The 27,174-nt window shown below is 37.9% G+C and overlaps 1 protein-coding gene across 4 annotated transcripts; it reads left to right on the forward strand.

Annotated features, from left to right (window-relative positions):
- The first annotated feature begins 1,565 nt into the window (after window positions 1-1,565).
- Window positions 1,566-25,779, forward strand: LOC121872361. 4 transcript variants are annotated; one of them, XM_042375090.1, is made up of 27 exons: window positions 1,566-1,700; window positions 2,012-2,096; window positions 2,978-3,168; window positions 3,982-4,065; window positions 4,573-4,796; window positions 5,822-6,032; window positions 6,580-6,719; window positions 7,122-7,250; window positions 7,820-7,927; window positions 8,384-8,467; window positions 9,051-9,179; window positions 10,336-10,452; window positions 10,844-10,971; window positions 11,280-11,430; window positions 13,118-13,249; window positions 14,578-14,785; window positions 16,001-16,177; window positions 17,311-17,458; window positions 17,662-17,749; window positions 18,609-18,845; window positions 18,991-19,075; window positions 19,703-19,853; window positions 21,782-21,886; window positions 23,020-23,149; window positions 23,385-23,665; window positions 23,896-24,154; window positions 24,654-25,779. In XM_042375090.1, exons 2-27 carry the CDS (start codon window positions 2,056-2,058, stop codon window positions 24,996-24,998), a joined length of 4,083 nt encoding a protein of 1,360 aa, XP_042231024.1. In that variant the 5' UTR covers window positions 1,566-1,700; window positions 2,012-2,055; the 3' UTR covers window positions 24,999-25,779. The 4 variants fall into 4 exon arrangements, with proteins under 4 accessions (XP_042231024.1, XP_042231025.1, XP_042231026.1 ...); XM_042375091.1 differs by having other exon boundaries at window positions 17,314-17,458; XM_042375092.1 differs by having other exon boundaries at window positions 9,060-9,179.
- The last annotated feature ends 1,395 nt before the right edge of the window (window positions 25,780-27,174 follow it).

Genomic DNA, 27,174 nt, shown 5'->3' on the forward strand with positions numbered 1-27,174 from the left:
CGTCTATAATAAAACTATACAACATGTGTGAAACGAGCCAGTTACCCCATAGCGGTACTTGTTTTCTCTAGTAATAGGTGCCGTCCATTTTCTATATATTCCTGTAATCTCTCCCTATATCGTAAATTTTAAATACTATGATGTATTATGCATGAGTAGCAGTAAGTGATGTATACCTGCCAGTAATTTAAGATTATTTGTGTTAATGATACAATAAAGTTAATGTTTACACTTAGCATCATAGAGCCCTTTAAACGTTTGTGTCTTGTATACGGGTTACATAAAATAGCAAAACACATTTATATATTACATTTTAGTGGGTAAAATATAATCAGTTATATTACCAGTTTTACTAAATTTTAAAATTATTAGATATCTGACAGTATAATTTAATTTCTAAGGTAAAATATGATTATAATTGACTTAGTAAACAAGAGTATACAATACCGCTATATAAGCCATAGAGAGAGCCATACAAACACCAAAGATTTATTATTATTTCCTGTTGTTTTATTATTATTACAAACAGAAAATAACGACGAGACAGAGATTAATAAGTAATACCAGTGAAGAGGTGTGATGAAGATTGAAGGAACAACTACAACTTGAAGATGGGTAATAGTGACCATTTAGGGGACTTATTGACTCTTAGGGAGACAGAGCATTAAGACTACTTGTGTGACAGAGACGTAACTAATGGCCAAAGAACATTAAAGTAAAAGTAAATCTCAATGTTATGTAAATTTGTTGCGTTAGTGGGAGTATGACAAATGTGTGCGAAGGTTGTACGTTGGAAGACTGGTGTGTGATTCAACGAGTGTTTGAGAATGAAGACGCAGCCATTGACATCTTTAGGTCTCACAGTGTTCTTCTTGATTCTGTAAGGTGTCCAAGGTGTGACTCTGACTGCCATTATCGTAAAGACCGCCACTCTTGGTACTGCCGTAAAAGACATAAAATCTCGCATAAAAAGAAAATTCGTGTGTGTGGGTTTTCGGTGTCTTCCTTCAAAGGTACGTGGTTAGACAGAATACACGTGCCAGCGTGGAAAATCTTGTTGTTCTGTAATATATTTGTCAGGCAACACTTCTCGCAGCGCTACACCATAGATAATTTGCAGTTATCATCGGCAAGTTTTTCGGAGTGGAAAATCTTTTGTTCTCAAGTGTGTGAATATTGGTTGTGTAACCAGGGACCCATAGGGGGGCCCGGTGTTGTAGTGGAAGTGGGCGAAAACCATTTTGGAAAATCTAAAAAAAATTGTGATCTTGAAGTGACAAAAGTGTGGGTGTTGGGCTGCGTAGAAACTGTTTCGAAACGTAAATTTATCCTAACTGTGCCCGACCGCAGTCCTGAAACCCTCATACCACAAATTCAGCATTTTGTAAAAGTGGGTAGTGTCATCCATACTAACCAAAGCAAGACTTACAGTACCCTCGGCACTATTGGTTATACCCACAGAACTGTAAACCGTAGTAAGAACGTTGCGGATCCAGATCCTGACGTTCATATACAAAATCTAGAACATCTGTGGAAGGACGTCAGAAGTTGGGTGTTTCGTGCCGGCAGCAAGAAGGATTATTACGACCAATATTTTGCTCATTACTTGTTCCTGGCTCACCACACAGACCACAAAACCATACTTCATCACTTCCTCCTGCAAGTTGCATCATTTAACCCTCCTCCATCTTTTAATTAAGGTAAGATTATGTATGATTAGGTTAGTTTCAGTTAGATTAAGTTAGTTTCGGTTAGGTTAGGTTTACTCACCAGGGGATCCAGGAGGTTAGGTCAGGTTATTCTGGCCTCTCTGGTTAGGTTAAATTAGACAGTACTAATATTTGAGTTGATTTTGCATGTTTTGTCCCAGTGTTGGTAATGGGGGGGGGGGGTATCTCCAAAAGTACTTACCCTGTATTTATGCCAGAAATGAAGGTTATACTCGTGTGAACCAGAGTGAAAAACACTATGAAAACATTTTTCAAAGTAATTTCGTGAAAGGTCATTACAGAATAATGGCACAGCCTGGCATAGAACGTTGTGACGGCACCGAGAATGAGCTCATTCAAGACCAGACTTGACCAACACTGGTGCAGGTACAGATACATTGAGGAGTCAGTGCATGTCCAGTACTTGCCAACAGTGTGTAACAAATGGTTTTCAAGGAACCTAACCTATTCATATAGTAAGGAATACCTGTACAATATACTTTACTGCTATAACTGTATCTTATTATTCTCAGTTTGAAGGAAACTGGCCTACATAATCTAGCATAAACTGACCTAGCTACCTAACCTGACCTGCCTAACCTAACCTATCCTATCTAGCCAACTTACCTACCTACCTAACCTAAGATATTAAGTTTTATTTCAGACGTGCATTTTTTGTGCACTTTTTGCTTCCTTCTTGTGGTGAAAAAGATTTTATATTCCGTAGAGAAATTTTCTAAACCTGGTGCTAAGGCCGGACTACTCCTGTCAAGTATACTGTATTATGATGAAATCAACCAATTAAATTACTCTTGAGGTGTTTCCTTTCTTGTATAGGAATAACTCATTATCCTCAGGTGTAGTACTGTACTGCACTGAACATAAGAACATAAGAAAATAAGGACCGGCTCTCATCAAGATTGCCAACCTCCACTTATTTCTCCTAATGATGAAGCAAGCTAACACTAAATGGGGGTCGAGGTTAGGTTAAGTTAGCATTAGGGTTTTTAATTATCTTGTGAAATAGATATTTGTAATATTTATAGAAATTGGTAGTTTCAGTGTATGAAAGCTCCAAAAAGATAATGAGTATACAGTATTATAATTTTAAAGTTATACAATACTGTACTGTAGTTATAATTAAGAAGTAACTAATACACAAAGGGATGACCTTCAAGACTGAGAATTTATCTTAGTTTTATTTGTTGTTTTGTGTTGTTTGGTGTTTAGATTCACCATCACTCCAGATGTCCATGTATCCACAACAGGATGGAGCAGCAAGGTAGAAACTTGAAAAAGGAGGAGGACATGGAGAAGCCGGTGCCAGCCAATGAGCTGGAGCAAGCCAGAGAGATGGCCAGGATTGTTGGCTCTGCCTACCGTCACGTGGAGCACCAGCAGGCAGCCGACCAGGTGGCAGGAGTTGCCGATGAAGTATTTGACCATCTATTATCTTCAGGTAAGATGAACACCACCACTATTGTACTGTACATGGTTGTTTATCCTGCTTCTGGTCTATAACACACACACTCCTCAACATGGTCACTTAATTTTATTTTGGGTACAGTACTAGAGTTAGTTTTGCTTATGAACAGATAAACATTGCATTATTTTCTGCCACTTTCCAACATTAATTACTCATTCCATGCATATTTTGAACACTTACTGTGTGTTTTCTCATACGGTAGGATCTAGGAGTTACAAAATTAATGAAATATAAATTTTAACATCAAAATAAAAAAAATTAAATTCAAACAAAAATCTGCCAAAGCACTCAACAAGAAGTTGATTACTGGTTGAGGTGAACACGATGTAATATTAATACTGTAATTAGTTAAGTTAATGGCCCCTTGGAGTAATTTCACCAACTGTCTGGCACTACACCACACTACCTACTGCTTATAATTTTTTTTAATCGACAAGACATAGTGAACCACCTCATCATGTTAATTTTCAACTGTGAGGCAAAATCTGTTGTCAATCCCTCTAAAAAGGTTAATGATCAGAGGTCTTGTGGTTCCTGGTTTATGTTGACACTGAAAGACCCTGCAGAGACACATGAGCTAAATCTTCCATTACTGTAACACCCCTTTAGGTCCCCCCTCGAGGTCCCCCCTCGAGGTCCCCCCCCCTCTAGGTCCCCCTATATGTCCCCCCTATAGGATCCCCCTCTAAGTCCCCCCTTATACTGTACTATACAGTACTGTACATGCTTCTATAAAGTTTATGTAATTCTTATTTAGATTTACTGCTAAGGCATTTGTCATTGCAGGTGGTAGGAGGGAGGAGTCACTGCCCTCCACATCCAGCCAACCATCTATAACACCGAGAATCCCCTCTCTGCCCCACAGTACAGGTGGGTCAAGAGGGTGTACAGTGTGGTGAGCAGGGGGATGTGTATACAGTCCTCTTTCTGCTGATGTGGGGAGGGAGACACATGTACTCTAGTGTGAGAGGTGGACTGGACACATGCCAGTGAGTCAGTGACTCCCTCTAGGACAGTAACCATTAATTGAAATAATAATTTTTTCTAATATTTTAGTTTTTAAGGTAATTTTTAATTACAGTACTTTTAGTTTTAGTTGAGGGACACTGTACTCTGTTAGGCAGTGTACCTGATGTGAGACTGACTTAGAGTGAAATTTGCCATTGGTTTATAGTCAGGCATATAATTTATACATTTATATGTGTGCTTCATAATAAAAAATAATAATAATTATTAGCCCCTTCAATACGAGGATGCTACTTTTGATATTTTATTTGGCTCAAAAATGATTTTATTAGCTCAGAGGAAACCCTGTGTACAAGGGGTTAGGCATAATTTACAGGATCTCTGACAACTAATGAGAGATTATTTCTGTAGTGTGTTCAGAAGGATCAGGTTCATTGGCACTTCAGCTGCATTACTCTGGGACGTGCAGCATCGAGCCTGACGATGCTGAAGGACGAGACTGTACTGTTGATGAAATCTTGGATCTACCTCCCTCTCTAGACACAGCGCTCAAGCTCAACATGGCCTTACAGATCAGTTTTTCGGATAAAATCAAAACCCTGCAAAAGGCGTTGAAGGAAAACCATTCCAGACAGGTGAGATTCATCATAAATTTACAAGTTAAGGTTCACCAGGTGTGCTTCTGTATCACTGTTGCTCTTGTTTTTCAGGTTTCATAAATTTATTATTTTCTAGAGTTGTGTACTATAGTTTGTTTACTCAAACCTGTTGTGTTTATTATGGTATGTTATGCTTGGCTTATGTAACTCTTGTATACAGTAGTAAGCAAGTCTAAAAGTTGATTGTAGCATCATCAGAAACTAGACACACAACTGGAGCTAATCCAAAAATTAGTTCATACATTTTTTAGTCATATCCAAGTATAAGGAAACCTGATGGACTGATACAAAAGTTACCATTAGAGGCCACAAACATTGAGTATCACTGTACCAGCATTTTCTACCACCCTCACTGCTTGACTACAAAGTGACCAGTGCAGGGTGAGAGAGCCCAGTCCCAATTATTCATGAGAGCTGTATAGACTTCACCAGATGTAATCATTCTGTTGTACACCAACCCAGCTGGTCTTATGAGAGTTATAATACGGTACCAACTTTACAGTCTGACCCTCAGGATATTAAGATTACAGTCCAGTGTAGTTTGAAGTAGAATCCCAGGAATGTTACATTGGATTGGTGTTACACTAGTTGTCCTGTCCTAGTCGTGGTCACCACTACGTATAATAGCTTCTCTCATGGGATGACAATATTGTATGTTTAGGGTTGGCTTTTGCTTTGCCTTGACTTATGATAGGAATTAGGAAAGAGAAGGTCCATGTTAGCTGTGGTTGTGAGCAGCATTGTCTGTGAGTAGTGTACCAGAAGCTGTGGTCTTAGGTGTTATATGGAGATGTGTGTGATGATGAGGGAAACACCAGGGAAAACCTTAGTGAAAATCATGGAGACTTTTGGAAAGGGAACATGATGGTAGAACTCACCAGACGAGGCAGCGAGAGTGAGTCAAAGGACAGTAGAGTACAGCCATCCTCAATCACAGCAGAAGTGAAGGATTAGTGAGAATATTGGTAACATTTATACATGATATTCATTGTCTGTTTCAGGAAATGTTGAAGAATAAAATCACAGCAATCAAATATTGCACGGATCAAGTGCTTAAGTGGGACGGCTCGGACAAACCACCACTGCGCATCTCCCACTTCGCTGTTCCATACTTTAAGAATCGAAGTGGCATGAATGCTCCCATGAATGAAGACGCAAAATTTAAAGTGGATAATGGCTACTTAGACCTGTACACGACCCGCACGAGACCATGTAAGTAACTTGACTATTTTGGACAATTATTTCAGGTACAGTATAGTCAGGCCCTTGGTGAAGCTACAGCTGAAGTGGTTTATATGAGGATCCAGACTGATTAGGGTCCATGTACAGTGATATGCATATAACAGACTTCTCTTTCCATGTGATCCATTATATGGGGGTTTCACACCTAACATGCCTTCAATATAACAGACTTTCATATCTATATAGTTTGTTAGATAGAGGTTTCACTGTAGCTCCTTATATAAATACTCAAATAAGTCTCCTAATTTAACCAGATTTTAAGAACATTTATTAACCTCTAACTTAACCTAACCATACAACTTTAGATCTGAATTAGAAACTAAATCCTCAAAATATAAAATTCCAGCAGAACTTCCTTTATTAGGGGGGGGGGGGTGCCAGACACACTTGTAGGGTGTGTCAGCATTTTAACCGTTGACTTACTCTTCTAATGGGTAGGTGTTGTGGGTGTTGGTCGTGTTGTGGGTGTTGGTCGTGTTTGGGTGTTGGTCATGCAGTGTTATTTTATATTTTCCAGGGACGGTTACAGAACAAGAAGTCCTAGGCAAGGTTGTTCGGGAGGACTGGAAAGATAACATGTTGAAGACTCAGAATTCACAGTTACGGGAACTCCAACGCAGGCTTAACAGACTCGAGGACCAGGGGAAATTGGCTTTGGTAGGTTTTGTTCTCTCTCTCTCTCTTTGAAGATTATTTCTTTCCCTCTTGGTAAGCACCTCCCAGACTCTGATCATATTATTCAGCTCTTTATGCTTCTTCCAAAAGTTTGTATTTACTGTGAATTTACTCTCGTTAATCTACAAATTTCTCAAGGTATTATAGTCGTCATAAATATGCGATTCAACACATCACACTCATCCACTTGAGCCCTGAGTATGATTTCACTTCTCTCTCTAACAGTTCCTCAATTTATCATTTGTATCTTACACCACTACACCTACTGTACACCCTAAGAATCAACCTTCGTTACCATTGCCACTTGTACAATTTTTACCGGGCCTTTTTTGAACAGCTAACCAGAAAATCCTTTAAATATGATTCTCTTTTGTTACATTTCAGATGGCTAATATCGAGGCATTGATTGTAAAATGTATGGAAAAAATTGAAACTACAACCCAGACTCCCGTAGCAGATTTTATACCAACTCCAGGAGGAAAGTTGGACTGGGAGAAAATAGCAGCCCAAGGAGTGAGTCAAGAGTTTGTTGAAGTGTACTGTAGTGTTTATTTATATGTAAGACTGTACAGTACTGTACTAACTCACTTAACCTCCACTCTTACCACACACTCATTTCACTTCATTAATTAAGAACTACGTATTATCATCATACTGCCCTAAGTAATGTAATTAAGATTAAAACCAAGACCGACCTGGAGACCAACACACACACATACAACAGCTGGGTGAGGTATTAAAGGAGAACATGTTGATCAAACATAATATTTACTCTGAAACAGAAATCCAGAATTAATTTGAGACGCCTTCACTGTGTAATAGGTGATGGCGGTGTTGAGAAGAGCTCTGATATCATGGTCTTTGGTGACAGATAATACACGTGACTCCCTGTTGTATAGATAAATGGTATATTATGCAACTCATTTACTGATTAGTTCATTGTCCTTCACATAACATATAAGACAACTAGATTATTGGTTCATGATCTTTTTTCAGTGGTTACGGTATATATTTTATTATTTCTTCTCAGTACCCTGTATATGCTTGAGGAAAGAAGAATTGTATTTATTAATTTCCGGTAGTATGACGGCCATCGCAGCTCCCAGGAGTGCCGGCTACAGTGGGAAAACTTCGTCCATCCTAGCATCAACTGTACATTGTGGACAGAGAAAGAAGATTTAACAATCCAGGTTTGTGTGTGTGTGTGTTTGATAAAGTGTTTGATTCATTTATTTGTAATAACACCCAGTACAGTAAGGTGGTGCTTGATGAATGACCTCAGTACGGTAAAGTAAGGGCAAAAAATATTGAAGCATACAGTATAGAGTACTGTACAGGGTGTTTGGAATGGCAGAGGGTATAAATTGTGGAGTGATGGAATGGGTGGAGAAAGATAATAAAGAAGGTGTACAGGGGAGGGGGTAAGTGGACTTGAAAGAACAGGGGAGATACTACGTGCACCCTCATGACATATACATCATGGCCACTTGGTTCACACAGTAACAAAAGCACATTGTAAATTATTCAGATGACTAATAATATTTTTAGGTGAATCGACTTTCTCTACCAAATAATGCACTAGAATGTGTTGAACCTAAACCTTGCAGTACTGTAGATAACATTATTGTCTTTTGGTTTCTTATTAGGAAATTATGATGAAACGAAAAAATCCTAATCCAGACTGGGAACTGATAGCCATGCAATTGGACACCAATAGGACAGGTCTTCAGGTGAGTGTAACCCAGGAGGTCCTATGTAACAGTAACATGACACATAATCAATCATTCAAACAATTACATTATCATCCTGATATCTGAGGGTTGGCAACCACAGTCCTTCACTCTAAATGTTTTCAGGCTTTTCTTTTTACAAATTTTCCAAGATGTTGATGACATATGTTAAGAAGTTACAAACATAAGAACTCAGAGCCTGACCCTTTGAGCTGTGTGACTCATGATGATAATAATAATAATAATAATAATAATAATGTTGTTAACTGACCACCACAACATAGGGAAGTTTAAAAACCACCGTAACAAGTGAAAATGCGTATTTTTAAAGGACGTGAGATGGGATACCCTCTGGACCTGCAGCTTTGTCAGGGTCTAACATTTATGTATCTGTCTTAGAGAGAGAGAACCTGGTGGAGGTACTGAGTGAACTTTGTTACCAGGATTAAGGGTATGAACTTAAAGCAAACGTGGAACTTAGAAGACTGGCTACATATTGAACCAAGGTGACTGTCGGTAAGACTAGGAAAGACGAGGAGTATTTAGATCGGTGTGTATGAGGTTAAGACTAACACTGTCACAGGTGATGCAGAGGTGGGTGTCCTTCATAAACCCAACACTGAACCCGGCCAAGTGGAACCCAGAGATGACCCGGAAGCTCATCGATACAGTCAACATGTTGAGGATTGGTTCTCACATCCCCTGGGCACAGGTTAGTGCTGGTGTTCTTGTGCTTCGTGATGATATTATAATCTAAATGGCGGGAAATCTTGTTATCTGTGTTTGTTCCAGAATGCTAGCAAAATCAAACTTAACTTAATCTAATCTAATGTGACAAAATCAACCCTAACAAAATCTATCCTAACCTAACCATGTAAGTGGATTGGTAGAAATTATATACTGTGCAATGATCAGTCATGCAGATAGGAATGACACCATCAGTAATGGCATAATACTAGTAGCCAGAAGTTAACACTATACGCTTTGTAAATTCATAATAAAACAAGGAAAATTTGTAAACACGATTAAGAGAAAAAATGAACGTTTAAGAGAGAAGCAGAGTTTAATAATTTAATTTTTTATTTTTTTAGATACCAAGTAGAAGTTATGAGTGACTGTACAGGCAGGTATATGGGAGCCATGATGTAATGGTGTCACACAAGCAACACTTAGTTTAACCCCTTGTGTACTAGTTCCCCAATGAGCTAAATAAACACATCTAGCATTAGCCAGGTAACATATTAAAAGTGGCGTCCCGTAGTGAAGAGTTTAATGACAAAGAGTAGGAGGTGTGGCTGACTACTTAAAGAACAGAAAGAAAATAAGTGTGAAATGATTGTGAAGTTTTGCACAGTGTACAGTTTGAATTGAATACTAATACTGTACTGTAAACTGTATGTGGGTTACCAAAGTATGGATAAATTAAAGAAACAGGAGCATTAATACTTGTGAAGACATGGAAAATAAGAGGTTAGCTGGAGTGAAGGATGATGATGTGAGGAGGAGTGTAGGATAAAAGGGGTAAGGAGGAGTGTAGGATGAAGGTGTGAAGAGGAGTGTAGGATAAAGGGGTAAGGAGGAGTGTAGGATGAAGGTGTGAAGAGGAGTGTAGGATAAAGGGGTGAGGAGGAGTGTAGGATGAAGGTGTGAAGAGGAGTGTAGGATAAAGGGGTGAGGAGGAGTGTAGGATGAAGGTGTGAAGAGGAGTGTAGGATAAAGGGGTGAGGAGGAGTGTAGGATGGTACTCACTAGTGTATCTTATGGCTGTATGATTAGAGAGGTATTTGATAATATGGCCACTAAAACTTAATCATTAATGTACTTATATCTATTTACATTTCTATTTTTCATAATGTGTTGTTCCCAAGGTGCACCAACACATGGTCGGGTTCAGCCGTAATCAGGTTCAGAATCGATGGCGAATGATCAACCCCGACCAGTCTAAAGGACCGTTCACTGTTGAGGAGGACTTCATACTTATAAAGGTAAGTCCCAAGTTGTGTACAGTCTGTCAGTAATGTGGTCTGGTTATATACGGTATATCAACAACATTATTAACAAGAGTTGTGTACAGTTTGCCTCTTCATCACTTTCACAAAAGGTTAAGGATGTTTTTGAAGTTTTGTCTTTCAGATAAAAAATATCATTGTCAGAGATTTAGTTTTATGTTGCTGTTAGAGTGGTGGAGTTACAAACGATCCATCTGTTTAATAACCCAAGAGTATTGTTTGTGTGTTGGAAAGGTTGATATGACTTATATATTAAGTGAGAACAGACTACACTAACTTGTACTGTACCTGGGAAGCTGGTGTGAAGGCAGAGAAGGAGAACACCTACAGTAATTGAAAATATTTTTGTTTTGTGTCCTTATTTCAGGGTTTGCACATGTTTGGATTAAACTTCAGCAATATTGCTCACTTCATGCCTGGTCGCAGTCCCTGTCAGGTACGGGAGAGGTACAAGCGAACCCTATTGCGCAGTCTAGCTTCTGACCCTTGGTCGAGGTGAGGATGGTCATGTTTTATCTTATCTGTATAGTATCTAAAGTTTGTCTTCATCTCTGTATGTTTGTGCTAGTACACACACACACACACTTATTTACTTGTGTTTAGGTCAGATTACTGAAGCAGACATATAATGACCTTCTGTCTATGTTTCAGGCATTGCTGTTGGGTTGTAGATGATTTAATGCATATAAAAAATTTATATCAAAGGTAAAGTGTTCGAGGATGATTGTGTATTATCTTCCACCTTTCCACCTCAGGAGACAGATTTGAAGACCTCACATATCTCTTCTTCCCTTTACCAACAGAAGTGAAGATGACATACTTATCAGGGAGTGCCAAGTCGGTCCCCGGAACTGGCGGAAGATGGTCATGATGCTTCCCAAGCGCGATGCTTGTCAGATACGAAACCGTTACCACACCATCCAAGTGTGGCAGACTATTACTGGAACTAACATGGTAAGGAGGACATGCAGCGCAGGAAGTTTTGGGGCTTAAACGTTTAGTTTGAGAGATGAATGACAGTTGACCTTGGCCATTGTATCACCTGTAATTTTCTTGTTGTTTTTGTGAATGTATTGAAGTAGATAAATGCATTAATTTAAAGTCCAAGAGGTAAAACATTTTTGGCTTGAAGAATACCACTTTGCACCATAAAATTTAAATAAGCAGGATGTCTACTGGTCTGGAACATCTGGATAACCTGGAAAAGGCAGGGAACTTAATTTGGAGCTGGAAAACTGGGAAAACCAGGGAATTTTACATATAAGCCTGGAATTTTATGAGAATTCAGTTCAACTTGAAAATATATTTTATATGACAGCAATCTTATGATAAATTAATGATGTACTATATAATAGGTAAATAATTAAACTTTTAAGAACAAATTCCTGTAAATAGCCCACTGCAGTAACTGAATTGTTTATATACCTATCATATTTTATATTAGATTGCAAATAACCAAATACAGTTCTGTACTGTATTACAGGTTATACTGTACTTGCTTATTCTGCAATGAGTATTGTCAGAGATAAATCATTCTTAAAATTAAGTGACTTTATTTAAGTGGATTATTCCACATATTAATTGTGAGTTATATAGGTGGATCAGGAGTGTGCTTTTTAGTTTTTGCCGGATTTCAGGCTTTTCTTAAATGTCCAGGTTGACCCACGTGAATTGCACAAATCCAAAGAAAAATATATGGATGAGGGATTGTCAAGGTCTTTGGCGATGTTCATCACTAGGCTTGGGGAGGGTCGCGAAAGAGTCTTCAATTTCTTGATTAATATCGTTTATATCATCTTTAAATTTCCCAATTATTGTCCTGTATAAATTAGCTACATTAACTACAGGCCAACACCTTTACTCCTGCAGCAGTTTAATATCTTGGGTAACTTCCACTTATAGCCATTGCTGATTTATGACAGGATGCCATTCCTGAACCTTTGATAAATTGGATCACATTTCCTCATAGACTCCCATGATAAAAGCCCAGTTATATTCCTATGAAAAAAAAGAAGTCCCCCAAATGTCTTGAAATTCAACAAACATGTGTGGTTTTTTCTGTGTACACAATAATTGTAAGCAAATAATGAATATTTTATGTGACATACCAGTACAGATACTTGTATTACAGTACCCTTTTAAATATTTTTTACGATTTTAATTATTTCAAGGGTTATTAATTAATACTAATTACTCAAATTTTTACATTTTTAACCCATATCCTTAATCAGCATATAAAAGAATATCTTTATATGAAATTTGAAGAAAATCTACGTGATGATCTCATGTGCCGAAACGCAAGGTAATAAGGTCAGGCGTTTCTGGAGCAAAATATAGCTTTTCTCTGTAAAGTGAAAACTACTGTGCTTATATCGTAAAGTGAGTCTATAATACTGAAAAAAAATATTATATAAGGTGATTTTAAACTTACGGACATGGCATAATTGACGTTTTACAGTCGACTAATAATTTTATACCTGTACTTACGACAAACCGGATTCTGAGACACTCCTTTTCCTCACTGTTTATAGGATTTTTTATGTAGTACTCAACCTATTTTAGATGTACTTTAATATTGGTCCGTATATTGGAGGTGTAACACGAGGACTGGTGTTCACTGCATTGTTTCTTGTTGCTCCAGGCACCGCCACCCCTGTTCCCAGTTTCCATGACTGTTAACCCGATTCAGGTGAAGAATATCCGCAAGCACATGATCCTGGAGTCCAACAACATCAAGGAAATAGTTGATATAAGTCGGAAAGGGATGAATGTGGTAAGTATACTCTTTCTGATGTTGGGTGTCTCTTTTTCTTCTCAGCACCACAAAACTCTCACTTTTAAGCTTGCCAGCCATTTTAAAGTGAATTACAAACGAAAATTTTGTCTGTACTGACGTTGTGACTCGAAAATACGTAATTTGAAAAATTTTTGGTACGACTGGGGCGGTCGTATGTCCTGGTGGTCATGAGTCGAGGAGTAGCTGTACTTCCAGATGGTTTTAATGATTTATAGTAGATTTGGAAAAGACATGATAGGGTGAACAGAAAAGAATTGTGGGAGGCATTACAAATGTATAGGGTGAGAGGAAGGCTATTAAATGTAGTAAAAGCATTCTATGAGAGCAGCAGGGCAACAGTAAGATTAAATGGGAAAGAAAGTAAAAAATTTGAAATAAATGTGGGTGTTAGAAAGGGATGCATTATGTCCCCGTGATTGTTCAATATGGAAATGGATCTGAACTACAGTGAGTACAAGGTTGTGTTGTATACTGGTAAAAGTACTTAATAATGAGCTTTTCTTGCAAGGCTGATACATTTTGACTCCTGATTATAAGGTAGCCAAGTTGCCTCTGTTCAGTATAACTAGGGACTGCTTCTGTTTATGGTTGGTCTCTGAGCCTCGATTCAAATATGCTCTGATCAAGAATTATATGGGTCCAGGGGAGCTAAGTTGCCACTGCTCACCTCACTCTCTCTCCAACAGCACTTAAATGAATTCTTTAAAACTTTCAACTGTGAAAGTAGAATAGTTTTTCCATGCATTAAGATATACTTAAACTTAGTTTTTGCCTTTAAGCATGTAGGATGAATCTGGGTGACTGATCAAAGCTTGTATTTCATCAATTTGTCCTTTGCACAGAGATTTCTTGAGATGGAAATGAGTATAAATACATAATTGTTAAATCATCTTGAATGTAATGTTATGATTAATCTCATATTAAAAAGTTATAAAAGGAGCTACAAATACTAAAAACTGGTTTTTCAAGGTCACCTTTTGGTGTTTATGTGTTAATATGGATGTACTTAAGTAGTAAGTTGCATTAAATTTTCATTCTGAGAAAAAAAGGGGTAAGGCTTACCATTTTGGCCATGATCTTGATATCACAGATTTTGATAAAAATCAAAATACAGTATATGTTCTTCTGAACATGCTGATTAAGGATCTACCATCTGCAGTTTGATATCTGTATAATTAATTGTCCAAGTGACATCTCAAATATTTTAATTACTTTTCTAACTCTTAATTATGCACCGCCTTTTGTTTTCCTTTATCGTAGAATATTCTTTGGATACAGTATTATAATCTCATTTATTTACTCAGACCAGTGCTGTTAAGGAACTGGAGCAACGACGACTCGTAATCAAAGCTCGTAAGGCCAAGTACCCAGTGGAGAGATTGAAGCATTATACTGAACAGCGGGGACGGAGACCAGGAGCTAACAGTCCCCGCCAATATACACTACAGGACAGCCTTCTCCTAGACTTCTTCACACCTGGCAGAAATAATCCTTCAGATTTCTCTAACTGTTGTAAGTATAGAGGCTGGTCCATGTACATGGTACCAAGCAGGTTAGGGTTCATTAGTTAGAATGAATAAAGTAGATATTTTTTTATTATTTACTGTTATGAAAATTATCTTTATTCCATATCCCTAACACCCTGTAAAAATAAATAGTTTCTCTTATTCCCTAATCCTAATTAATCCCTAACCTAACCTACCTTGTTTGACTCCATTTACTGTACGGTATAGAGAAGACCCTTTAGATCAGTGGGGGTACAGTATTATACTTGATGCACTCCACCATTTCTTGAGTTTTCTGTCTCCCTTCAAGTCCTACCTCATACTAACACAGGAAGAGTAGTGAAGAAACCTGTAGTAATTGAGTAGCTTTATTAAGTATGTGTAAATTTACATGATAGATAGAACATGAATTTAAGTTACAGCGATTTATTTCAGAATACAATATGGTTATTGACTTGAAACACTGCTGAGTAGTTCTTTTTCGTGCATACATTGTAACCTCCATATAATGGACTTTTTTCTCTATTTAATCTGTGAGATGGGAGTGTCACATTTAACGGATCCTCGATATAATGGACTGCCATCTCTATATAGTTCATTAGTTGGAGGCTTCAATATAATGATTTAATTCTCATAGTGACCCAAGAAAAAGGCAGCCTAGTGAAATTTTGTCTCCAGGAGATAGATTATCATGTGTACTTAGCAGCTGTCACATCTTTGTGTAAAGGAAAGGTCCTATCTTGTTCAGTGCCACTTCCTGATCTTGATATCCATTGTTGTTGTTGATGTAGGTACTGTTCTTGCCTCCACAGCTAACAAGCATTCTTCATTGCTGATGTGAATAAGAAACAATTTTAATGTTAAAGATTTATTTGAATTTAATGTTTATGAAATATTTTGTGCTTACTTCTCATAATTATAACATATAATATCAATATGTAAGTGTAAGGAAGGAGAGTGATGCAATATATGAAATGGATTAATTCAGTGAGGGAAAGGTCATTTTTAATGCTTGTTGTTGGGAGACAGAAGAGCAGAGGTTTTGTCAGTCCATACATTTGTCTGTCCTTTTCTGTCCGCAAGAATCATACAATTGTGTGATAAAAGTTTGCTTAAGTGATAGAGTTACCTTGTGCTAAATATGATCCTTTTATTTTAATATTATTTCTGTAGAGTTGATGTAGTTGTCTGTTACTTGCCTGTTTTTCTCTTGTATATCCAGTTAAGAGCATCCAACCAAGTCTTACCATATTGAGCAAGATCTTCCAGCTGAGGATCCTGAGGGAGGTGACGCCCTCAGAGGAGGATATAGCCCGTACCCTCCAACTTAGCGAAGAAGATCTAGACTTCATCCAAGAACTCGTGACGGAACACAACCACTCAGGGGAGACGAAATCATGTATGTTCTCCTTCGCATCTGAATTGTTGTCTGTGTTTTGAAGTTCTGCTAAAGGTATAAGGTTTATCTAGTGAGCTGGCAGAGTTTACATTTAGAAAACTGATTTATTAGGACTAGTGAGCTAGGAAGTAGTAGTTTGCTTTATTTGTGGACTTTTACACAGTTAACTGTCCTGAAATTACTTAGGTCTCTCTCTCTCTCTCCCCATTCCTCTGTTACCTCACTCTTAAGGTGATGCCCATGTGCTTCCTACTTATCACATGTGTCTGTTTTATTGTGGAAGACTGCATTTGTTTGTAGTAGGCAGCTTCCAAACAGGGAGGTACTACTGCCTGGTAAGATATTGGAAGCATTATGCGTTGTCTAATGGTAGACCCGGCTGCCATATGGCATCACGAAAATTTTGACCAAGTCCCAGTTTGCTGATCTGACTTTCTGCCTCATTTACACTCAATTGCAGGGTTTCAGTTGTTTCTCTTACTATTGACAACACAGCATACGAATATCATTTCTCACTACTGATTTTTTTTTCACTTTTGTATTTCCTTTTGGTTCTTTATTATTATTATTGTTACAGTGTTATTGTTATTATTATTATTATTATTAGTATTAGTATTATTATTATTATTATTATTATTATTATTATTATTATTATTATTATTATTATTATTATTATTATTACTGTACAGGTATTACATTTTCGCCCCCAAGGCCCTGATGTAGGTCAGTGACCAGTGCCTGGGTGGGCTAATCCCTGTAAAAAAAAAAACAATAAAATAAAATGCTTATTCTATTTCTAGAATGTTTTTTTTATGTGTGTAGAGTATTATACAAACAATAATAGGTATCCCTTTGTTAACATTTGCACAGAAATGAATAGAGGACTTTTAAGCTGGCTGAGAAAATAAATAGGAATTGATAAATCTGTGTAAAGTGTAGTGAATGATTCATGTGACTTATAGATCAATAGATTATTGGCTCCAACCCAACTTTACCTTACCTTATCTTACCTAACCTAACCTGGTCATTAGGATTGGGGCTCATTTGATTCTCTACTAATGTTAGGTCAGGTTGAAGCATAATAAAACAACAAGTTACCAATAAACAGACTACACTCTTCTCTTCTTTTACAGCAGATGACTGTGAGGCATGCTCACCACCCTGCCCAGAAGCTATACCCTTGCTGCCTCCAAGCCTCACAACTCAAGGTGCACTCTGGTCCTACCTCGTCCATCGCCCAAAGCTCATAGAAATGGCCTCGAGGGAGTTCATATTCTTCAAGTAAGAATTTCAGTGGTATGGAGGTCGTAGTGAAGTGATATGAAGCATTATAAACTCATGTGGAGGCCAAAAGACTCTGCTTATGATACTTCCTGTGCAAATTGAGGATGAGATCGAGTAATGTAGAGTATAACTTATTGTCTTTGTCTTGTCCTGGTAACTCTTTTACACTTGTCTCATTATGAATATTTATCCATCATCAGAGCAACCAAAGCAGAGCTGGCCATTTTAGGACCACAACCCAGACTGAACAAGTTGGTGAAACGGGCCCCACTGACAGACGTGTCCTTTGTGAGTCTTAACAGTGCTTTACTTGTTACCTGTCTCTGTTGTTGTACAGTTTTACTTTGTGAACAATTTTCACCTGTGCTTGCTGGAATTCGAACCCAGATCACTGAGGTTGGCAGTACGTCATCCATCCACTAGACCACATTGGGCTAAAAGGATGGAAATGTTTTACTCTCAAGAGGTTAAGAGAGAAGTAAAAAGGTGCACTGACCCAAATACATAAGGCATTTGGGGTAAAGAGGGCGAATCAACCAACTTAGACCTATCTGATACAAAAAAAAAATTGTAATAGTATGAAAGTACAGGTGCACTAAATTTCCTATTACTTGGATCAGTTTCATGTATTTCGTGCGGTGCATTACAGAGACACACATAACAAAACCGCTCTTATTTCGAAGCAAGTTCTTATGTACAGTATCAACCTGACAAGAGCTTTACCACCACAGTGACAGCAGGATAACTAGAGTCAAGTTGAACACAAATTCTCTCTCACTCACAAATATATAAATATTTATCTCAAATTTTGTTGGTTGTAGTGAGACATTACTGCTAAAATAGAATTAAAGAGAGTTGTGGTTCCTCACAGCCACAGTGCACCTCACCCTAGCCGTACAGTACTCTTCTGTTATTATCTTAGCAGTTCATTCTTAATGAAATATATAGTATACTGTTTGCTCTTAGTCTTAATGCTCGCATAAGCTTTTGTGTTTATATTTATAGCTTGAAAATATTTATAAATAAAAAGGTAATTTATCACCAGATGTAATGATTTGATCAATGGTGAAAAACAGTTTATAAAGTGTCTGTAGGTTGTGATAACAGTGTTAGTAAATATTAATAATGTACCATGCTAACTTCTCAGCAACTGCAGAGCAGCAACTCTATACAAGCCACCAAATCACCAAATTCTGCAGTGAAACAAATTGCTGGTGAATCAGAAGTATGTGACGTAGAAAAATTACAATGGAATGTTAAGCCTAGCCCGAGCAAGTGGCACAACATTGTATCCTCAGAGGCAGATGCTGTTGGTAGATCAGACATCGAGACATCTGACAGAGTTGGTGATCAAAGTGCCATGAAAATTCACATCACTTTGAAAGTTAGTATAGTATCTTAAAACCCTGTATTCCTTATCTTGATTCTCAGATAACTACTGTACTGTTTTGTAATATGAATGTTATATGTACTATTGTTTTGTTCCATATATTGATTTAACTTTGTAAGTATATCAGGGTTGGTAATAGTCCTTACAGAAGAAGCCCGGTAAACCAAGATTCCGTAACCATAATTGGAAGTTGGATCAGTCAGCACTCACAACTTACTCACGAGGTGAGAATCATTATTGTATACCTCTTCTGGTCTACAGTATATGTTTAATATCATTAAGAAATTATGAGTCCACTGTACAGTAGTTTGTGTGAGAGAGAGAGAAAGCGAGAAGGGGAGACTGTTCTGTAGTTTTTTTTTAGCTGATTAGTTGTTCTGACACTAACTTTCATAATTGATGTAAGCTGCAAGTTTTTTGGTATTAATTGGCAGTAACATTATACATAGTTGTTCATGAAGATCATCACTACAACTTTATTCTAATGGATGATTGTGAATTTTTATTTATGATGTGAATGATTTAGAGGTACACAAGGTATGGGAGAGCCTACACAGTGAGGTCAAGTGATGCAGATAGAGGTGTGAGAAAGGATTTATCTGCCCAAAGATTACAGAGGGACCTGACATATCTTTAGGACTTTTACGACATGTAGAAAAGAATGATGCACATAATTGAAGATGGGGGTTATAGCAAGTACATTTTTGTATGGATATTTTTTACACCAATAAGTACCAGTAGTTTAATAAAATTGTGTCCGTTCATCACTCTGTAAGCTGTCGCCTTTCATATTTGGGGCTGATTGAATGTGCCACAGGGATTTTTAATTTGTGATTTCTATTTCTATGTAGGTAAGACAAAACCAGAGACAACAGTGCCAAGTTCAGAGTCAGCTGGACCATCAGGAGCTGACCCTGACTCAAGTAAACAAACTGGAACTTGTGTGACTAATGAACCTCCTTTGTCTAAGCGCTCTCAAGAAGAACCACCGCCACCTAAAAGGTAAATATTATGTGTGTGTGTGTATGGATGCAAGTGTGATCATTTATGGATACATATCCATAAAGCATCTCTGTGGCACAAGAAGACAGTAATTGTCCCCGGCTTTGTTACAATGCAAGAATTCTTTTGCAAGTGGCCTGTTTTTGTCAAAAATTCTGATGTAGTCCTCTATAAATTAGCAATAACTACCATAGAGTATTTTCTAATGATTATTTAGACCTGTAGTGATTTGTAAACATGATTTATTCATCTGTTCACATACGTAAATGAGATATAATGAAACATACATTGACCCTTTGGCTGCGGGAGGTTACCCTAAGCTGAATAAAATCGTCTGGCGGTAGCCAGAATGAAATGGCAAGTGCGGGAATTGCAGCAAAGGGATAACATTGTGCAATACTGTTCTCAGCAGAAGTTATACATCTGTAGGATGTTGTAGATGAATGAGGCAGTGTGCATGCATGACTGAAGAACAGTACAGTACAGTTTCCAGTTGTTTATGGGAATAGGGTGTGACTGTTGCCCTCCAAAAATAAAAAAAATGGTCCTACAATGCTGTTCAAAGTTTTAGTGTTGTATATTTATCTAGGAAACATCCCTGTAAATTTTCTTGGAGATCGGTGCAAGTGCGCCACTGAATGACTTGAATTTGGTCGAAACCTTGGCTGAATTTGCCCCATATGATGCCACAATAGTTGACAAAGCACGTGTGGCACTTGGTAGACACACTTGGTACCTAACTGAGGAGTTGGCCCCACTGGCTTTGTTCTCGTCCCAAGTACAAGAAAGGACAAAAGAGGAGATGAGGAAGGCCCTTCTTTGCCATGAAGGCACTGAAGTTACTAAGAGAATGGGGCTCAATCAGAGGGGCTATGGAAAGCCATATCTTCCCCTTGTACCAGAAAGTGGCACTGCCCTGGTGGACCTAATTGGGCCTGACTCAAGCTGGTTCTTCACCATTTTAGGCATGCCCTATCAGTTTCTCCATAGTCCAGCCAGTGAATGGGCGGATCATGACGACTACCTGAACATGAAACGGGTTGTGGACAAGCTTCAGGTCGTCAATGAGGCTGCAGAGCGTGGTGTAAAACTTTGCCATGACTTTCTTAATGTTGCCAGGGATGAGGAGCACTTTCAAGAAGTCCTTCAAGTAGTTGAAAATGACAGACTCCGCGTTCCTAATCAGCGCAAACGATCATCTGTTTCCGAACAGAAATCATGGTTTCTTGTTCTAGAGAAATAATACCTTGTGAATATATGATAAAACCTCTTAATGTACCATGAGAGAATAAGAATGATTATCTTTTTTGTGTTAGTGATAACAGCTTTTAATTAAGACAGGCAAATGATTTGTGTTAATATCCCTTATGATGGTTGTGTAATCTCATATACTATAGGCGCATATGCTGTATAAGCAAAATCGCTATTTTTCAAATTGCTGAAGCTCACTCAAATATGCATGAATCTTCAAAAAATTGCACTTGGGTATTTTATATGTCGATATGCAACACTAAAATTTTGAACAGCATTGTAGGACAAAGTTGGGTAACTGTCACACCCACTGTACAATAATTCTTAATTATATGAAGTAATTGATAAATCATATGGAAATATTGAGGTGGTATTGTGGAAGGGAAATAACATTGCTGAACATATCTGTTACAGCAGTAGGATGAAATAAATAATAGTAAATGAGAGTGTGGGTTGTTGTTGAGTGTAGCCACCAAGCACTGCAGCAGCATACCATTATCAGTATTATGGCCAACTACACTGTATTGAAACAAAATAGAATACTGTAGATTCTTTATAAACTTTTTGCATTATACAAATATGTAGAACTACAAGTCTAGTTCTTATAGTCATGTCTTTCAGTGAGACAAGGATAGTGGAAGGAAATATCTCTCTCCTCAAAATTATTTTTGTTGCAGACAAAGGATTAATGAGGAAGTGGAAGCTGAAGAACGTTCTGAGAACTTATTGTTCCAAAGAATGTTGTCCATCTTTTACTGGCCAGCCATGATGACTCTGGTCAAGTAAGTTCATTATTTAAAACCTTCCCATGTTCTTAATATAGTGTTTGTCCTTAAAAAACAAACTTTGAATGAGGTTAGTGTGTTGGATACTTAATGGGGAGCTGCCGACCTTTCATTCATACTCTGTGAACACTTGTGCAATACAGTATAAATTAGGTAACATAAGATGGCTCTCCTCTTGTGTGTGTTATGATAATAGGCCAGGTTCAAGAGAATGAATGAGGAAGAGTTTGTGGTGATTTTAGTGCCAGTCATCCAGTACCTTAACTGGTAATGACTCACGTGAGTTAAAAAAAAAGTATGTGACCTTTTGACAGTTAAACCTTTCCATTAGACATGAGAGACTAGGGACAGAGATAGTGAATAAGGGAGTAAATTTTTAGTCTTCAGATGTGTTTTGGTTCAAATGACTTTAAACAAATTTAGAATACCGGTACTGTACCTATATATTTTACACTTTTCTCACCTCAGGATATTAATAAAATAAAAATTGGAATTAGCCTCGCCAGCATCAAGCACATGTACTGTACAGTTACCCACAAAAGTCCTGTCGTCTCTCCACCTGAACCACAAACTCCGAGATTCAAACTCATCAATCTGAAGTATTTGTGGGTGGATTAATGCCTCACTGTCTACTGCTTTGGATTCACGATATGACAGGACTTTTGTGGGTGACTGCACACAGCTACTGTATTTGATGGTGGGTGACTCTCACGGGTGTTTCATGCAGTGGATGGTCGAAAGTTTACTGTGTGTGTGTGTGGGTGCAATTTATGTATTTGTATGCAGGGATTTTTCTTCATCATTTTCACTTGGAGGGGTAGATATGTTAGAGGTTGAATGGTCAGCTGATACCCCCAGTGAGGTCCAGCAGGGCCAGGTACCTTCAAAAGTTAAAATATTGATTCACGAGACATTGTTGAGATTTAATTTTGGTATATATGTACATTAACATCAAAACCATGTTCCATACAGCATTTTATTTTAGGAGTGGGGAGGAGACCTTTGTACCCCCCACCCCAAATAATATGTGATAGATAATAGTTATATGTTCAGTTAAAGAATCAGTTATACAATACAAATTTATATTAATTCAACGTCTCATGTAATACTTTTCTACCCCCCCCCCCCAGCCCTCCCCAGGAACACGTACAGCAGGTGGATAAAATGATGGCCAAGAAAGAACTCAATGAAGAGCCCAGCCCCCCAAAAGTTGACAAACCAAAGAAGATGATGCTCACCAAAGATGAACTTGATATTGAGGTTCGTCTTTACACCTCTCTATCTGAGCAGAACACATTCATTATAGCTGAAAGAATGACAGTAATTGAATTGAGAGTGTGTCTGTGTTAGCATTTCATTCGAGTCACCTTACATTGTAGTAGGAAAGGCATAAAAGAGTGAAAAAAAGAACATGAATAATGTTTTAGCCACAACTTATACTAATTTGACATAATGAACTGATCTGTATATTTGTATGTGATATTCCACTTTCCAGGAGCAAGAGATGTATATCCATCAGCTGTCACAGACACACCAGGCATATCAGGCATGGATGAATCATCAAAAGAAACTGCGACTAACATCATCCAGGAGAAACTCATCTCAAAATAATGAAACATCCCCAGGAAACACCAATATAGAAGACCCAACAACATGTAACCAACCAATGGAAGAAGTTGAGGCAAAAAAGGAAAATGAAGTTGAAGCATGTTTACAACAACAAAATGAAGACACTAACAACACCTTGATGGAGGTAGAGGGAACACTTAACCAAAGGTGAGGTCAATACACAACAGCAACTGTAAGATGTGAGTTAACTTACCTTAGACAAAATGAAGCTTTTCATCATTTACTTATTGTAGTTATAATGCTTAGAACTACCATACTAGAATGGCTGATTAAGTTGTTAGTTGTCAAGTGTTTAATAATGGGTACTGGTACTAGTGAATATCGCTGTGACACTCATCTGAGAATTACCTTAAAAAAAAATAACGTTCACCATTCAGCATGGAACAGTGTAGAGGTCGTGGTCGTAATCGTGGTCGTGGTCGTAATCGTGGTCGTGGACGTGGCAGTCATCGGGGAAAGCCGCGCGGAAAAAGTAGAGGACAATCGCTAGAACACAACTTTCCTCAGGATCATGAACCGTGTACAGAAGAAGAATTAGGCAAGATGGCTTGTCCACCTGGAAAAGGTAGAGGATTAGCAAAATATCGACGCAAACAGAATCTGACCAGCCTGCGGAGGTCCCTCGTCATGAAGAAGGTTAGTGTTGTTGCTTTATGGGCGGTCCATCACCACTCAATCATTATGCTTTGGTGGCATCTTGAATCATTCATTCACCTTCTTTGATAGAATAAACAACATAATACAGTATCTTTATCCACATTCTTCATTTTACAAAATTTCAGAATATTTACAGATTCCAACACTCTGCCAACTCATTTTAATGACCACTGCCTCATTCACTTACAAAATGGCAAACTGTGGGGTAATTCCCAAGTGATCCAAAACATTGCTACATCATTTGTGTATCAAAAGTGTTATCAAGGATGGAAATATTGTGAGCATCAACAAACATAGGCACTCTCTTTATAGTGAATAAATCATTCAGTTACCTTGGCACACACACACAGTGGGATAAATAAGTTACATACATACATTCATACAACTGTAACAGTGGGATAAATAAGTTTAATTTTATTAATACAGTAATATAAATTACAGGGATAATGCAAGCCTAAACTTTCTATGGTGATTACAGATCTGGGAGGCCCGACGTGAAGGCATCGTTCCACAGCGCACGAGCAATAGAGAAAAAAGGAACTATCAACCACGAGCCTCACGGACACGAGACAAAGTGCGTAAGGAGATGATCAAGCCTCCTAAGGCTCCAAACCCTTGGGATCTTCCGCTCAACGGTCCCATGAAGGTACAACCGCAGGTACCTTTGGACCGAATGGCACTTATAGTACACCAAACACAAGAAACAGTTCTAGCACAACCACAAGAGACAGTTCTACCACAACCACAAGAGACAGTTCTAGCACAACCACAAGTGACCGTTTTAGCACAGCCTTGTTCATCTTCTGATCAACAAGAGCTGTAAGTGCTGGTTGTGGAGTCATAATGCCCAAAAATAGCATAACCTCATGTATTGCTGTGGTCCTTCTTGGGAGCTAATGTAAGAAGGAACATCCAAGACATTCTGTTTACCTGCCTGTGTTTTGTAATTAAATTATACTTATAACTAGAGCCCCATTGCTTTGTTCACATTATCTCTGTAAAAGGAGGCAAAGTTTAAGAAAATTAATATAAATATAAATTAACTAAGCAATTAATCATAAAGTTACTGACCATTTTGTTCATATACTGTAAGTTGCCTATTTTGAAAGTTTTTCCTGACTCTGAAGGTTTTTAAATGACTAAAGATAAAGGTTTTTAGGAATAACAAATACCACTAAAGAATCACAGTGTTTAGTTTGGTATATTAAATATATAGCTAATTTGATGTTTATCCTGATGAGCAGATCCAATTCAGTAATCGGCTCTCTCCCATCCCTTAAAAAAAAAGTTAACTACCAGTACACATTTTTTGCATTTTTATATTGGGACACACTTACACCCCTTAAGTAGACAGCTCATCAAATAAAACATTAAAAAAAATTTCATTCTTCGATACAGTCAGTAATTTTGTTTTATACGAGGTCCCATGTGAAACAACACTGGCCACAGCATTAAGGTCTGTTGTGGCACATAACTGGACATCTAGATTTGATCATTGTAATAAGAGTGAAATTAATAAGGTCATTATTTAGTGTAACATTTTGGGTCCACATTTGATGTAAATTTCTACACTTTAGAGACAACTATAAAAGCTAAGAATTCTACCCATGGTTGTCATTGACCTGAGTTTGCCTATTATACCCTTGAGAAAAAATATATAAAGGTGATTTAAAACTTATGGGCACTGCATAATTGACATTTTAACTTCTATACATCTGCTGATAAGGAACTACACCAAATGATCCTTTCTATACATCTGTTGGTAAGGAACTACACCAAATGATCCTTTCTATACACCTGCTGGTAAGGAACTACACTAAATGATCCTTTCTATACACCTGCTGGTAAGGAACTACACTAAATGAACCTTTCTATACATCTGCTGGTAAGGAACTACACTAAATGAACCTTTCTATACATCTGCTGGTAAGGAACTACACTAAATGAACCTTTCTATACATCTGCTGGTAAGGAACTACACTAAATGATCCTTTCTATACATCTGTTGGAAAGGAACTACACCAAATGATCCTTTCTATACATCTTTTGGTAAGGAACTACACCAAATGATGCTTTCTATACACCTGCTGGTAAGAAACTACACTAAATGATCCTTTCTATGCATCTGCTGGTAAGGAACTACACTAAATGAACTCTTTCTATACATCTGCTGGTATGAACTGCACTAAATGAACCTTTCTATACATCTGCTGGTAAGGAACTACACCTTTCTATACAAATGACACCTTTCTATACATCTGCTGGTAAGGAACTACACTAAATGAACCTTTCTATACATCTGCTGGTAAGGAACTACACTAAATGAACCTTTCTATACATCTGCTGGTAAGGAACTACACTAAATGATCCTTTCTATACATCTGTTGGAAAGGAACTACACCAAATGATCCTTTCTATACATCTTTTGGTAAGGAACTACACCAAATGATGCTTTCTATACACCTGCTGGTAAGAAACTACACTAAATGATCCTTTCTATGCATCTGCTGGTAAGGAACTACACTACATTAAACCGGAGTGCCCCTGTAGCATACTGTATGTGGCCAGTTGTCAATTCTCTTTGTATGGGCACACAAACGTACGTACATGTAGATATCTCACTCAGGAATGAGGCAGGATAGAAACTCACAATGCGCTTTCTGTATATATATTGTTGTATAGCGCAGTGCTTAGGAGTGACTAGGTGAGGAGAAACTTGCTCAGAGGTCCTGTAGGGTGAAAGGTATCTGAGGAAGCTGAGTGGTGAGGAGCTGTGAGAGATGTTGCTGGTCCAGTAACCGAGTGTAGAAATGGTCTCCCTGGCCAGGCATGGCCGTATTTATAAAATTCACGAGGATCAGGATTTGGGGTGAGCGTAGCGAGAGGGCCAATCACAGCGGCTTAAGCGTAAGGTGTGAAACGCTCTGATCCTGAACCAGAGGTTGAAGGTTGAGACTAGGCCGGCGATCGTACCCCTACGTCCTCTGCATAGACCTAGT

Source organism: Homarus americanus, unplaced genomic scaffold (genome assembly GCF_018991925.1).
Source record: "Homarus americanus isolate GMGI-L3 unplaced genomic scaffold, GMGI_Hamer_2.0 scaffold24050, whole genome shotgun sequence".
Lineage (NCBI taxonomy): Eukaryota > Metazoa > Arthropoda > Malacostraca > Decapoda > Nephropidae > Homarus > Homarus americanus.